The following is a 16,749-nucleotide window of genomic DNA, read 5'->3' on the forward strand; positions in this document are numbered from 1 at the left end:
ATATATATATATATATATATATATATATATATATATATATATATATATTTTTTTTTTTTTTTTAAAATAAGGGTATAGGCACATTTAGGGGAGGGGAGGAGTCTAAATCTGCATCACTTTCTTCAGTGTACCAAACTCCCCGTGAGGAAACATCTCCCCTTCCACCTCTTTGCCAGCCGTCCCCACATGCAGTTGAACAGCTTCTTTTAATCTGTAGTCTTAGTTGGTTGGAGTGCAGGGTAGTAAGTGATTTGAACATCATCCTACAGCTGCAGTGTATCACAGATAGGACTCAAACCTCTATCTTCCTGACGCTAAAGCCAGTCAGCCTTTTGTCCACTGATGGACGTAAGCAGAATGTCTTTGATGACATATCTTTCTTATAATACAGTGAGACATGAGTTGTTAAGTGCATTATACCACTGACTTTGTTATCGATTTCCTTTTTATAAAAATGTAGAGTATCTATCTCAGCCACTATTACATGATCCCTCTGTAGTATGATAATACTGGAGATTGCACTCTATAAAAATGTAATTCTGTAATATCCTTTACTGTTTTTCTGGGGGTTTTTTCTGCTTTATTTGGACAAATTCATGCATCGAGGTGGGGGTAGGGGTGTGTAAACAGACTTGAAGAGAAAGAATTTGGAGTACTTGGCTTAGAATCAGGAAGACTCATCTTTATGAGTTTGAATCTAGCCTCAGACACTTACTGGCTGTGTGACCTGGGCAAGTCATTTACCCTGTTTGCCTCGGTTTTCTCATCTGTAAAATAGGCTGGAGAAGGAAATGGCAAACTACTCCAGTATCTCTGCCAAGAAAACCCCAAAATGGGATTATGAAGAATCGGACATCACTGAAACAACTGAACAACAGACTTTATAAAAGAAAGTTGCATATAGAGTTGGAATTTGTAAATTACAAAAAAAATCTCAGGAGATATAGCTTGAATATTGGCTGATAGATCTCGGATTCAAGGAGATTTTATTGGCAATCTTGAACAATGGACTGAATCTAATTGAACGACCATTTAATTAGGTATAAATATAAAATCCTTTACTTGGTTTTAAAGACATCAGCAGGCAAAGTCCAGGATTAAGAAGGTATTTGCCACATAACAGTTTGTATGTAAAAGACATCTGGATCTTAGTAGAATGGAAGTTAAATATGAATTGACAGTGTTGATACAGAAGCCTATGAGAAAAAGCTTATGGGGTCTTAGTCTGATTAATTTAGCCATACAGAATGAATCAGGAATGAGACAGCTGGCAGCCTTGTTGGTATTCCACCTTGGTTAGATCACATCTGGGGTATTGCTCAGGGTGCCACATTTTAGGAAAAGTCATTGGCAAGCTGGAATGTGTCCTGAGGAGGATAATGGGAACAAGAAGGACTCCAAACCCACAGCATCTGAGAATGGCTTGAGAGGTTTATCCTGGAAACGAGGAGACTGAAAGAACTTATGATAGATGTCTTCAGGTATTGGAAAGGCTGATGTATAGAAGAGCATTTAGAGTTCTGCTTGGCTCAGAGAGTCAAACTAGGAGCAGTGAGTGATAATTGCAGAGGAATCAATTTTGCCCCTGTAGAAGGAATAACTCGCTAATGAACAGAGCTGTCCAAAAGGGAAATGAGCTGCCTCTGGAGGCAGGTAGATCCCTATCACTAGACACCTTCAAGTGGAGGTTGGACAGCCACCTGCCAGGTATGGGCTGGACCCAATGGCCTCAGTGTTCCCTTCTACCTCCGAAATAATGTGAATCTTTCTATAAACATCTAATTCTTTTAGAAAGTTTGCATTTTTGAAACAATAATGATTCCTGTGTCTGATTCTTTTTTTTTTAATATTCTACAGGTTTGTGCAATACTTCTATCTCCAGACCATTTTTAATTGAATAGTAAGCCTTCTAACAATTGTGTTGGTTTTAAGTAAGTTCAAGGAGATTTATATTACATTCAACTCTTCCTCTTTGATTCCCTGCTGCTGCATCTTGGGTGGGTGGGTGGGGTACATCTTTCCTCTTAAATACTTTTTTTCAGGCAACCACATTGTTTCCTTGTGTTATTTGTCTACAACCACCCTATTTCCACTTGTTCTTACTGGAAAGCAATCCACCCTTATAGTCCATAAGAGTTACCTCCCTTGGGGAGGCTCAAGCTTCTGCTTAGGTTGGTATTTTCCATCAGTCTGAGAGGTAATGCTGGAGTAAAATGTATAGGGAGGTGTCGAAGAGGGGGCAGGATGAGAAACCTTGCCAGCTCTTCCTTTGCCAAGTCATGTTACCAGAAGCACTGCAAACATTCAAATGTAAGCTCAGGAACTGAGCCTAAAGTCAACTATAAATACATTTTCCCCACCATCTGCCATTTTGGATGATCTCTTCCTTATATATCTCCATTGGAGTGGATAATTGAGAGTTCTCAGTTCTTAGAATCATAAGATGCCTGACCACTGGGTGATCTTTCTAAGTGATGGGCAAGTGAGCTCAGCTACAGTGGATCAGATAGGCGACTCTCAGGTCATCTCAGCTCAGATCTCCTCTTTGATATGCTCAGTGTGCTGGCTGTGGTACAGCACAGGTCCCAACAGTGGGCCTCATGCGGACCCTGAGGAAAAATGGACATATCACATGAGCTCCTGTCTTCCCCAGAGGTTCAGGAACAAGGACCACACAAAACTAAAGCAGAGGGAAACAGGAAGAAATACCGGGCCAAATAAACCCCAGCTTGGCGCCAGTAAGCTTCCCAGACCTGTAACCTGAATGTTCACTGGCACACTACCATGGGAACCTCACCAAAGGCTGGCTGCTTTGACAGGTGTACTCTGTCACTGGATGCAACATGAAGTAGGTTAAATACCTCCTCTCCCCTAAAGGAGGTGAAGGTGAACTCTCCAAGGTCATTTCCGGCCCATAGCTCCAGCTGGGTTCCTTCACCCTACTGGTAACAATTTTTAACAATAGATTTCCTTTTTTTTCTTTTAAAAATGATCAGGTACATGTTTCTAGGTTATTTCCATTACATCTTACAATAAAATAGCACATTTCTTTGCTATTGCACATGATGAAGTTTATTTATTTTGTGGCTTGGTTTAATATGTATACAATTTTTCTAAACTGATTCTGTGGGAAAAGCCATCTATTTTTGGCTGTCTTTTACTCACTAATATATTCCAACTTAGAGTTCCAAAAAGAAGTAGGGTGATGCCTGTAACTGTGTGGCTCCATGGACAGAGCACTGGACCTGTAGTGAGAAGACCTGTGTTCAAATTCAGCCTCAGACACTTAGTAACTGTGTGACTCTGAGCAAGACATTTAACCTCTGCAAGTCTCAGTTTCCTCATCTACAAAATGGGGATGATAATAGCTAGTGCTCCCAGGGTTGTTGTGAGAATAAAATTAGATAATATTTGTAAAGTACAATTAAAAAGTTAGTGATTATTAGCTAGTATTATTTCACCATGTGAAGAAAAGAGAACTTATCATTCTTTTAAAATAGATATGAAAAGTCTTAGTTTTGTTTTTTAAATTTTCTTTTATTTGTTTATTTGTTTTCATATTTTTATTTAAATAAAATAAATTTTATTTAGTTTTTTTTTAAATTTTGAGTTCTGAATTCTCTCCTTCTATCCAGTCCTTTCCCTAACCCACTGAGAAGGCAATTGATCTCTTTTCCTTTAAAAAAAATGCTCATTCCCTATCTGACAATTGACTTGACTATTTTGAGTTTTAGTCCTTTGACCCCTATAAGGGCACCTACCTTAAGTACTGTCAACTAGATTGGATTTGGTACATGGAAAGAGCATCAAGTACTTGTCTTGACTATACTCTCTGTGGGACCTTGGGTAAAACTTAAACCCTTTGATCCACTATTGTCTCATGTATTTTTATACATGAAAAAAAAAATATATATATGTGTGGATATAAATACATACATATATAAAACACTTCATAAAACTTGGCATTTTCTAAATGGTGGGGGCCATCTCCAGTCATCCTGATCTATATCTGGTCACTGGACCCAGATGACTTTGGAGGAGAAAGTGAGGCTGGTGACCTTGCGCAACTCTTCCTCACTTAAATTCAATTCTCTTGCAAGTCATGGCATCACCTCCCTGATGTCATGGTCCTCTTCAAGAATGAAGGACAAACAACAAAAATCTAAATATTAGCTAAAAGTTAGTATGATGATGAAAGATAATTGATCAATTAACAAGCACTTACTAAACTCCTACTGTTTGCCAAGCACTGTGTTAAGTGCTGAAGGGTTTGATGTGGAACTGGACAATAGATTTGAACAAAATTTTGATAAATTTTGTAAAGATAGAAACTATAGGTTTTATCAATCAATCAGTAACTAGATGGGGTAGGGACAATGGAGAAAATCAAAGATAACTAAGTTTTTAAGCATTAGTGACAGAGAGGATTAACAGAAATTAGAAAGTTAGGTGGAGAAGGAATAGAAAGCTGATAATTTTGATATGAGATATAACTCACATTTATATAGCCCTTTAAAGTTTATAGAGTCCATTCCTCACAATAAATCCTATAGGTAGACAGAGCAAAGATTGTTATGCCCATTTTGCAGGTGAGAAAATTGAGACTCTGAGGTGTTTTGTGACCTGCCCATGGTCACACAGTCAGTAAATGTGTAAAAACAAGAATTAAAACAGGTTCTCCTGACTCCAAGTTCAACATCTTCTGTTGTGCCTTGCTGACCCTCATGTTGAATCTGTGGTGTTGAGATTATATCAGAGTGTAGAGGCACTCCATACTTTAGATATTCAGACCAAGGCAGAATGAAAGCTGTAGATTTGGAGGTCACTGGTGTAGAGGTGATGCTAGTCGAAGCTGTAGGGATGGATGAGCTCACCAAAGAGGAAGAGAGGATAGCAAAAGGGAGCCAAGAACAAAGCCTTGGAGAATGCCAACTATTAGGGTGTAGGAAGATGAGAAGGAGCCAGAGAAGTAGAATGAACCAGAGGAATGCTGAATCACAGCCACCAGAGGTGGAGAGTCAGTCACATGCTCTGTGGTCCAGCCGCACTGGCCCATTTACTCCCTCTTGCATGTGTTGTTCCATCTCCCATCTCTTTGCCTTTGCGTTGGCTGTCTCCTGTGCTTGGTACACTCTCCCCCCTCACTGCTGCCTCTTGGAATCCCTGGTTTCCTTTAAGACTCAAAATAAGTAAGTGTCTTATAATACCCGAAGTGAGCTATGGGAACAGTCAGTGTCATCCTTTGTAATGTGGCCTTGTGCCCGCTTTGTACACATCTGAAGACTGAGGAATTGCCCCCGAATCTGGTCATCTCCAAAGAAGCTTCATTTTATTGATGTTTGGAAAGAGAAGCTTTAGAAGATTGGTGGAAATGCAAGTCAGATTGTGAGGATCTGAGGAGTGAGTGGGAGAGAAGGAAGGAAGAAGAGACGGCAGTCAATCAATCCACATTTAAGCAATTATTATATGTCAGTTACTGTGCTAAACATTGATGCTGCAGGATACAAAGAACAAAACAAAACAGAAAGCCCCACTCCCTACCCTCAAGGAATTTACCTTTTAATATAAGAAGCAACATGTTTAAATCAGAACATACAAGATAGAGTAGAGGAATGGTAACCTTAGAGGGGATGGCTCTAGTACCTTGGGGAACCAGAAAAGGTGTGCAGAAGAGCTCCTACACTTGAACTGAGTCTTAAAAGAATGTTCTAAGGGTCAGAGGTGGAGAAGGAGAACGTTTCAGGCCTTGAGAATATCCAGAGCAAAGCCCCAGAGACAAGAGATGAATTATTGTGCACAAGGAGCAGCCAGGGGGCTAATGTGGTTCCACTGCAGAATGCATGGATGGGAGTGAAATATTACATTAGAAAGATAAGAAGGGGTCTGGTGCTGTGAAGAGCTTTAAGTGACAAAGGATTTACTGTGTGATCCAGGAGGTAATAGGGAGCTTCGGAATTAAAACAAATTGTGGGACTGGGGGGGGGGGGTGGAAGGAGTGTGGGTGACATGGTCAGATCTACGCTTGAGGAAAATCACTTTGATGGCTTGGTGAAAGATGAATTGGAGAGAGAAGAGACTTAAGGGAGGGAGAACAACCAGAGGGCTCTTCAGCAGTCCAAGAGGGAGGTAATGAGGGCCAGAACTAGTATGCTGGTAGTTATGTGAGTGGAGAAAAGGGAACCTAGGCAAGAGACATTGTAGAGAGAGAAATGACAAGATTTGGCAACTTATTTGATATGTGGGGGGAGTAAGATAGAGGCGTCAAAGAAGGCCTGAGAAAGTGAGCTTGGGCACATAGAAGGATGGTGATACCTTCAACAGAGGGATGGGAAGGGAAACGATGATGAGCAGTGGGTTTAGATAATTCTTTCAATACTTGGCATAAAGGTATGCCAGAATGATAGCTATGTAGATTAAGGTCAGGAGTAAGTTATTGCCTTTTATGTTGTTGTTAAAGGATGAAATGGCCTAAGTATCATTTTGGACAGAAGAGAAGAAGCCAGTGGGGAGAGAGATTGGTAGTTTAAAAAAGGAGAGGATGATTGCTAGGGGAAGGTTCTAAAGGAAGTGAGAGAGGGTACCTGATCTCAGTTTTCTTAGCAATAGGTTTAATCCCTATAGGGGAGAGTGATTGTGAGTCCACATTCTTTGGTAACCCCTTATAAGTGTAACCAATGCACCCTTTGATGAGTAGGCACCTTGAGGGCAAAGATTATACCTATCGACATTCAATATTGATGTTCATGTGCCTAGCACATGGTATCAGAGGAATGTAATAAATGTTTCTTTGAATGGTTTCTGTGGCAGAGTGGATTTTCAGTTATGCCTATAACTGTGTTATTTTTTTCAGACTTGAAGGTACCTGCTCCCAACAGATGATCAGCCTCATGCAGAATTTAGAACTGGACACATCTCTGGGGTTTGGGGGCACATTGATAATCAAGTGGGGTTACACATGTCATTTCCCCCCTCATACATAATGGACAAAAATGAAGCAGAACTTGGTTTGGCTTCCCCCAAATGCTTGACTTTTAGGGCTTGGGTTAAGGCCAAACATGGTAAATCCCAAGGCCAAGGGAAATATTGTTCCAAAGTGATCAGCAATAGGGAGGCAGATATAGGCAAAAGCCATTCACAGATGTAGGTCAAAAGCCCCCAGCTAGTTCTGTTCTTCAGTGGGAATGCACAAAAACTATTTTCAGTTCCCCCTGAAGGAAGTAGAATACATATTTCTTTGTCATATTTATTTCTCAGACACTGGGTTACATACTTAATCATATGAAAAAACTTGCTATTTGAGAAAGGCACACCCTACTTTTCCTTCCCACCCCCCCCCAGACACACACACCCGTGCACAGACACACACACACACACACACACACACACACACACGCACACACACACACACACACCCTTCCTTCTGTATTTCTGGCCTTTCTAGCACTTGCATTGGACCAGATCGAGGGCAGAGCAGGAGGGAGGTAATTTTAAGGCCTGGAGAAGGTCCCTTTACCCAAAGCTGTCCCTTCCCCCACCTGCTCATTCATGGCTGATGTTCCATAATTAGGGGTTCATTCCTTTGGGCTAAGTTTTCTCATTTGCTCTTAAAACCAATCTTGGAAGAAGTAATACATTAAGCTTTATTGGTCAGGTATACCTCATCATGACTCAGCTGGTCAGATCCTTTCCTAAGAGCAAGCTTTGACAGAGTAGAGGGAGGAGAGAGAGCAAGAAGAGGCTCCAGATACTCTATGTCAGTGAGGGGAGGGGCACAGAAAGGGGAGTCTCAGAACAAAAAGGGAGTTTTCAGAAGGGTGGCAAGCAGAGAGCTCTGGATTTGGAGTTCAGAGGACCCATTTTGAAACCTGGCTCTGCCACCATAGCTGTGAGTGGCCTGGGGCAAGTCATATAACCTTTCTGTGCCTCAGTTTCCTTCTCTGTAAAATGAGGGTGTCAGATGAAATAATTTCCAGCTCTAAATCGAGCCTCCTTCCTTTATAATTTGGCCTTGAGTCAGTCCTGCAGCTGAGTAGCCAGGAGTTTCTGGCAGCAGAGTTAGCTTTGTTCTTTGTCTCTCTTCTCACTTCCTGCCTCCCATATCCCCTTCTTCTCTCTAGCCTAGGGGGATACCCTTTTATGCAGTCTCTCATCTTGTTTCCCAGTGGCATTCTCAAACCCTTTCCTTGGTCAGCTCCCCTTATCCACCTTCTTCCCCCTCCCTGGCAGCTTGACTACTTTCCCAGAAGCTGTAGGGGAAACTGCGACTCCTGCAGAAGCCATTGGCTTTGGCAGCTGCTCTCCTGCTCCCAGAATTGTGGCAGGGAGTGGGGGTGAGGGCACCAGGCCCGGAGGCAAAGCTGGAGCAGACCTTAGCCAGAACAGCTAGGGAGCAGTATACCAGCCCTGTCATGGGGCAGAACTAGAAGAGGGGCAGAAATGCGATTGGGTCAGTGACTTCCTCTTTCAACCAATCATGTATCTCCCAGTGCAGGGATGGACAGACAGCCTGGAGCCCAGAGAAATAGAGTGTAGATAACTGCTTTTCCCGAGCCTGTTGGGCTGCGCCTTAACCGGTTCCAGTCTTCATTTATTAAAGGCTCCAGTTGGAATGAGCCAAGCCCAAAGCTTTACCTTTGGAGGAGAGAGATGAAGCTCTGGTAAGATTTCCTAGGTGTTTGTGAGCCCACATGTTGAGGCTGAGCTGTTTCCATCCACTTGTTCATTGTTGATATTTTTCTGAGTAATTCATTTTTTCCCCTTTACCAGTTTATCTGTCCATGGTTTTGTGTGGGGTTCCAAAAGCCGGAGGCTTCTACTGCTTCTCATTCCTCTGGATTATTTTTCTGTTGCATAGTCATTCTTCTCATCTGATGGTAGGATTTCCATAAGTCTTCTGCCTTATTCAGCACCCAACATTGTCTCTGTGGGTGGTGTTGGTCTGGCCCTTGTGCTTTTTCTAGACTGAGGACACATAATATATATGTTTGTCCTGTTTCCTGCCCCCACTTCTCATTACTTTCTACTCATCACCTTTCCATGGCCTCCCTGAGCTTGTCACCAGCAGCTGTTCCAGGCATGGTTAGAGCATGAATCAGGCTGCTTTATGAAAGGTTAAAAAAAAAGAATGCAGGGTATTCTTCAGACTCCTCAGGAGACTGGGGGAAAGAGATCTGGGGGAATCACCTAGCCTGGGGTGGGGAACCTGCGGTCTTGAGGCCACATGTAGTTTGGATTCAGTCAAAGGGCTGCACTTGAGGACCTAGTGGGCCATATGTGGCCTTGAGGCCTGGTTGGTATGCTAGAGTGTTGGATTTGGAGTCAGGGTGACCTGGGTTCAAATCCTGCCATCATGACTAGCATTCCAACTATGGAGTCACTTAGCCTCTCTCTGAGCCCCAGTTTCACATCTGTAAAATGGAGATGGTAATACCTAAAGAATCAGCTTCATAGCGTAGCATTATCAATATATAAAAAGCACTTTGCAAACTGCAAAACAAATTGCAATTATGCCCTGGTCTGTAAGGTTTTCCCCCATCAGCATAGGCATTGGGCATTGATAAAATTAGATCATCTTCTTAAAGCACTTTGCAAGCCTTAAAATGCTATTTTAATGGATAGAAATTGTATATATTGTATTGATGTATATAAATATATAAAAATATTTTCACATATATTTATAATTATATTATAGAAAAATATTTTATACTTTATTATAAATGGTAGCTATTATTATTAGTAATTTCTCAGAATAATTTCTTTCATCTCCTTCCCTTTTTATTAGTAAAATAGCTGTTAAAATGGGAGAGGCGTGTTGTGAGTCAATGGTAAAAGGGTGTTGTTTTTCCTTCCTGCCTCGTTTCTGATATTTCCCTTCCTGGAGAATGTGTGATCTGCTTTCTGCCTCCTTATCATCAGATGTCTCATACCACTTACTTGGTTCTGCAGCCAGCACCTGGTTAAAGTTAAGGAATGTGAATTGCCTTGAAACTGGGGGCTGTTTGTGCTGGTGTGGGAAAGAGCCCTGAGGGGACATTTAGAAAAATGGTGCATCTCCATTCACTCCCTTCATCCACAAAGGGTCTGGGGTACATAGTAGGTACTCAAATAAACTCTTGCTGGATTGACTCATGGTAGCCAAGCTTTTATTAAACATCTGCTGTGTTCCAGGCACTTTGCTAAGTATTGGGGATTCTAAGAAAGGCAAAAACCAAAGCCTTCTGCTTTCAAGGAGCTCACAGCTAATGGAGGGTTTTTTTAAGTTAAGTCATTGAAGGACTATTAGATCTGAATTCCATAAGTGAAATAGATGATTCCCTTTTCTTTAAGCCTTCGCTCTCCCAGATACCTGTTACATGACAGAGGTATGAGGCTTGGCTTCTGTGGGAAGCAGGGTCTGGACGAGATAATCTCCCAACATTCCTTCTAGTTGTAGGACTCACTGTTTATTGCCCTTGCTTCTGGGTGATGCCCAATGTTTTTACCATAATCATGCTGTCTGCATTTGTTGGGAGTGTTGAGTTGGGCCGTGCTGTGTTGTGTTGTGTTGTGTTCTGATAATAGAATGACCACTTCAAAGTCCATCCTCCAGATAACTTTCACTTAGGACTCTGAGGGGGAGGCCCTTGCTGCTGGACCCTTAAAGCCACAGAGAGGTGGTCTCTGGCTGTACCCCCACCTCCTCTACCACACTCACTTTTGTTCTTTTCTTGCAGGCCTGCAGGTGAACCAGAAGGCTCTGACAACATTCCCAGATGTGGTGCTCGTGCGGGTGCCCACACCTTCAGTGCAGTCAGACAGTGACATCACTGTCTTGAGACACTTGGAGAAGCTAGGCTGCCGCTTGGTCAACCGCCCCCAGAGCATTTTGAACTGCATCAACAAATTTTGGACATTCCAAGAGCTGGCTGGACACGGGGTCCCCATGCCAGACACATTTTCCTATGGTGAGTTGACCTGAAATGGGGCCAGACTTTAACCACTGGGATTCTTGGTTTCTTTCTATCTTTTCCTACCCAAACATCTTCATATCTCTTGTTGTTTTGCAAGCAGGATCTTCTGTATCAGTCAAAGTCATCCCACTTTTTCTTACTCCCTTGTCTTAGCATGAGCCATTCCCTTCATTTGGAATGTGCTATCCTTTTCCTTCCTTTCAGTCTCTATCCGTCTCTCCTCCAAAACCGCACCCAGAACTCATCTCCATCAAGCCTTTCACGATCAGGTTCACCTGGCTGATCATTTTTCTGCTTAGACTGCTTGTAACATTTTTTGTATTCAGTTTGTACTACAGTTTTGTTTTTAACAGAAACTGAATGTAATCACGTCTTACCTCTTCAGAATATCACCATTTGGCATTTTCCTCTGTCCCAAACATTGCTGAACAGCTGTCCCAAAGCAGATGCACTCAAACTCATGTGCTTTATTTAACTTCAGGCTCTTATTTAGACCCTGTTTGCTCCTATCTCACATACAATTCTGATTGGCTTGGTTATTTAGTTTTCTGCCTTCCTCCTCCCCATGCCTATAATATCAAGTCTACCTTAACTCACTGAGGTAGTAAGACTGTTCCTGATAGCTTCTAAGGTCTGTTCTGGCCAGTAAGGCAGCTAAGAGATAAGTGGGGATAAGTACCCCCAGCTGCTAATCTTAGTAAAACCTCTGTTTTGATCCTGTCCTATCTACATCTATATTTCTATCTGTTATCTATAGATATTTACATACATGCACATTTATATATACATACATGCAAATACATATCTTCTTGTTAACCTGTGATTTTGTACCTGGACCAGATTTATCCCAAACCCTTCTTTGAAGTAATTGTTCCTTGGTAAATGAGCTCTGCTTGTCAAACAGATAATCCTTTTCTGCCCAATGACCCTGTATTGACATTCTGTACCTGGGCCACCTTGATATATATCAGCAGACTCCTCCTCCCTTTTGTCATATTCCCTCCATGCAAACAGCCAGGCCCCTTCCCCAGTAGGCAAGGATCTCTCCTCAGCTGGGGAACCTGATGTTTGAGTCCTGAGTCAGACTCTGTTGTCAAAGGGGCCACCTAATCCCTTAGAGACAAACTAGTTTCAGTAGAAGTGACTGAAACCTTATCTATCCTAATTCAGAGCCATATTTGGTCCAAGTCCTGACATTTTGGAGTTCCCACAGCACTGCTTGAACTCCTTGCTAGCCCAGCCCTGTTCCTTAAGGATCTTAGGAACCATGGCCCAAGTACTGACTAACCTCTTCAGTCTTCCAAGCTAGCAATCCCGACTACTGAGAATTATGAATTCAGGTGCTTCTGGAAACTTACAAATTTTAACAATTCATGTTTTTAAGCTTTTTTACATCATAATCATTCCCCTGTATTCCCTTTATCCAGTACCTAAAATGCATGCATATGCACATGAGCACCCCCGCCACACACACACACACACACACACACACACACACACACACACGTCTTCCCTCTTAGCAAAGAAAAACCATTAAAAACAACCAATATAGCAACCAAGCTTCTGTCACATTTGTTATCTGGTCTGCTAGACCCTGATCATTGCATTTATTCATTGTCTTTTTGCATGGTTTTTGTTTACATTATTGTAGTCATTGCATATAGGGTTCCCCTGCTTCTTCTTGCTCTGCTCTATATCAGTCTACACATCACTTTCTCTGAATTCCTCATTTTGGCCATTTCTTACAGGGCCACAATATCCTATCATATCTGACAATGTACTTTGTTCAGTTATTCTCCCAGTCAGTGGGCACCTAACTCATTTCCACTGCAATACAAAAAAATATTGTATGTATATTTTGTTATATGTGAGACCTTTCTCTTTGTTGTTGACTTCCTTAGGGCAAGCGACCAGTAAAGGAGGTCAGACTGCTGGGTCAAAGACTATGAGCTGTTGAATAACTTTTCTCACATGATTTGCTTTTACAAACATCTTAGACTCCAATCTCTTCCGACATAAGCAGGTACCTTGTCAACCCCGGGTATCATTGGTGATACTGTAGGATTCTTGTAAATGGTGCCTGAGGTCAGGACCCCCAGATTTCATGATGATGGATACATGATGATCTGACTGGGAAGAACATTATAGATTATAGAATTCAAGATGACACCCATGATCCCCTATTTTTAGTCATACTGTGGTTTGATTGGCTAGCTGTCACACTGTCTTAGATATTCCTTCACACTCTGGAAATGAATATTTCATTTCCTTTATTGCTATCAGAATTGCCAGATTTCCATTCATTCATTATCCTCTATCAGATCTGAGATTAACCTCCCTTCTCAGTATATCAACAATTTTATAGTGTCCTTAGTGTTAGGGAAGTATTCATGTTGCCCCTGGATAGACCATATCACTTCCCTTAACCTAGTTCCTGGTGTTTCCACCTGGCCAGTCAGTTACATAGGAGAGTTAAACCTGAGACTCCCTCATTCCAGGAATTCCTGTGTAAAATATCTACAGGGGGTTAGTCAGTTAAAGGAACTGGAGATGTTTAGCACATAGAAGAAAAGTTACAGGGGGGAAAAGAGGAGAGAATAAGAGAGCCAGCTTCATGTATCTGAAGGGCTGGCAATGCAGAAGGAAGATTCAACTTCCCCTGTTTGGTCCCAGATTGCAGAACTGGAAGGAAGGGGCACATTTAGGCTTGATGGCAGGACAAGCTTCCCAACAATCTCAAAGTAGAAGGGCCTCCTCAGAAGGCCATACAGTCCTCCTCCAGGAGGTCATCAAGCCAAGGCTAGGTGCTGATTGTTGGGTAGGTTATAGTGACTATTGTGGGAATGGGTTGTTGGTCTGGCTAGTGGCCAAGAACCATTATATCTTTGGGATCCTGTGGTATTGTTCTGCCTCATCCAAGGGGACCCCAGGCCTGGTTGCTTGTTCGTTTGTTCTTTTTTTTTTTTTGGAGAGGGGAAGGTAGGGCACTTGGGGTTAAGTGACTTGCCCAAGGTCACATGGCTAGTTTTTGTGTTAAGTGTCTGAGGTCAGATTTGAACTCAGGTCCTCCTAACTCCAGGGCCAGTGCTCTATTCACTGTGCTACCTAGCTGCCCCAAGTTTTCTTCTCTTTTTAAAGTGAAAAGCAAGATGTTCATGTTTCCCAGGCATTCAGGGTTGTGATCATTCATTAATTTTATCTCCTGGCATAAGTTCTAGCCAGACTGGCTGAATCAGTTGAATCAGGCAGGATTTGGTCCGGTCTTGTTTTATTGTTTTTTTTTTTTTTTGACATGTTGGACATCTGGCAGAATTTAGAGGCTCCTCCATATACAAGAGGGCAAATCATGCCTTCTAGGCACCTTGGTCAGTATGAATCAGTAGTCATGTTTCCTGGGTTATGCAATGCCCCACTCCCTTTTCAGTGCTTCATGAACTCCATCTGTTGGGATGACATCCTGATTTACTCTTGGGACTTGGACTGGGGTACACTGACCTGGTCTGAGCTGTACTTCTCCTTCTTCAGCACCTTTAGCAACTCATTTTTTTTTTTATATTTTTAAGCAATTGAGGTTAAGTAACTTGCTCAAGGTTACACGGCCAGGTGTTTCTGGGTGGGTGCTAAGTGTCTGAGCCCGGGATTCGATTTCCAGGTCTTCTCAACACTGGAGCCGGTGCTCTTACTTGCTGTGCTACCTGGCCACCCCGCAACTCATTTTTTAAAGAAGTGTTTTTTTGTTTAATTTTTATTGACATCTCTTTTTTTATATTATTTACATTTCCAATGCATGCTTCTCTTTTCCCCAACCTTTTTAAAACAATGAACCATCCTTTTTAACACAGAATAAAAAAGAGGGGGAAAAATCCAGTGTGGCAAAACTAACCACTGCATCAACCAGCTACTCCAACATAGTCAGTATTCCATTCCTATAGTCCCCAGCTCTGGAAAGAAGGAAGGAAGGTGTCTTCCTAGATCTTTTCTTTGGGGCCAATCTTGTCACAGCATTCAGTTTCCTCTTCTGTAAAATGGAGATAATAATAGCACCTCATTCCTCCCCATCTCTCAATCCTGGGGTCATTAGGATAAAATAGTTGTAAAGTATTTTGCAAACCTTAAAGTGCTATATAAAAGCTTATTATTACTATTATCATCACTAATAATAAATCACACCAGACTAATGTCATCCTTTTTTTTGTGGGGTTACCAGCCTGGACATAGACATAGGATATCTGGATTTCACAAAGCATTTGACCAAAACCTGATGATAGTCTTATTCACAAGATGAAGAGACATGAACTGAATGACAGCAGTGTTCACAAGACTGGGCACTGGTTCAGGTATTGGATTCAATAGTAGAAATTAATCCACATAAACCAGTAGCCAAATACCTTTAAGAAAGATAGCTAATACATTGGATGATTGATTCTTTATTCAAAGAGATCTTGAAAGGCTAGAGAAATGGACTGAATCTAATGAGATGCAATTTAATTAGAAATAAATATAAAGTCTTGTGCATAGATTAAAAAAAATCACTTCCCAACTGTAGGCATGGTAGACATGGTAAAACAGTGGTTCATATGAGAAGGACCCTGGGAGTATTGAGTGGCCTGTGAACTCAGTATGAGTCATCCCTGTGAAGGGGCAACCTAACAAGCTAACACAGTCTTAAGTCACAGTAAGAGAAAGTATGGAGCCCAGAACAAGGAGGTGTGAGGGAGATGATGGTGCTTTTGTGCTCTGTCCTGGTCATATTACCTGTGGACTACTCGCTTCTGGTCACTACAGTTTAGGAAGGACTTTACAAGCTAGAGATGAGGTGACTTGAAATCATGCCATATAATGAATTGAAAGAACTAAGAATGTTCATCCATAAGAAGACAAGCTTGAGAGGTGGGGAGAAGATGACTGTTGTTTTTAGATTTTTGAAGGGTTGGCTTATGGAAGAGGGTTTAGACTTGCTTTGCTTTATTTCAAAGAACAGAACTAAGATCAGCAATGTAAATTAATGAGATAGATTTCAGGTCAACCTAAGGTGAAATTTACTGACAGAGCTATCATAAGAGAAATAGGTTGCCTCTGGAGATAGAGAAGTGGAAAGGAAAGGGATAAGCATTTATTAAGTTACATATATTACTATATGCCTGACACTGTGATAAGTGCTTTATAAATATTATCTCAGTATCCAGTGACAAAATGCCTTGTCACTGGAGATCTTTAGGTGAGGAATGGATGACCCCTTGTCAGGGATGTAGAAGGGATTCCTATTGCTGAGGTATGGGTTGGGTTAGATGGGCTTTGAGATCCCTAGAAGCATTGAGATTCTTTACCCTATCCGTGTTACTCACTATTATATCTAGTTTAATAGCTGTCTCAGTACTTTTCTCCCTCTCTCTCTGTTTTCAGTTTTAAAACTTTCTACCAGATCAGCCAGTCTCCAGGCAACTGCATTCTTCCTGGTCCTTTTCGATGTTTTGAATCTCTGGCCAAGAGCCCTTTCATTCCTGTATCTTAAGCCATGGTACAGAAAGCCAACTCCCGTCTTCTCAGCACCAACTTTTCATCCATCTGTTCATAGCCCACTTTCTCTTCTAAAATCTCCACTTCCATTCGTCAGCACAGATGGAAGCATCACCTGGACCCTGAAGTCTTTTTTTTTCCTTAAATGCTGCCACTTTAAAAACATTTTTTCAATCATTAAGCATTTAATTTTTTTCCCTTTTGTCAACTGGAAAAAAAGGAAATACAAAACCCTTGTAACATAGTCAAGTTAATCAATGGAATTGTTCAGTCATTTCCAACT

The 16,749-nt window shown here is 41.6% G+C and overlaps 1 protein-coding gene across 1 annotated transcript in view; it reads left to right on the top strand.

The window, feature by feature from the left end:
• RIMKLA (ribosomal modification protein rimK like family member A) overlaps positions 1 to 16,749 on the top strand; it is a 58,521-nt gene that overhangs the window by 15,313 nt on the left and 26,459 nt on the right. Inside the window, exon 2 of the mRNA XM_069068158.1 lies at positions 10,713 to 10,943. Coding sequence (XP_068924259.1) covers positions 10,713 to 10,943 — 231 coding nt within the window. The remainder of the gene's footprint in view (positions 1 to 10,712; positions 10,944 to 16,749) is intronic.

Source organism: Petaurus breviceps, unplaced genomic scaffold (assembly GCF_028583685.1).
Source record: "Petaurus breviceps papuanus isolate PSGF00001 unplaced genomic scaffold, PetGlider_PUasm1.0 90760, whole genome shotgun sequence".
In the NCBI taxonomy this organism is placed as follows: domain Eukaryota; kingdom Metazoa; phylum Chordata; class Mammalia; order Diprotodontia; family Petauridae; genus Petaurus; species Petaurus breviceps.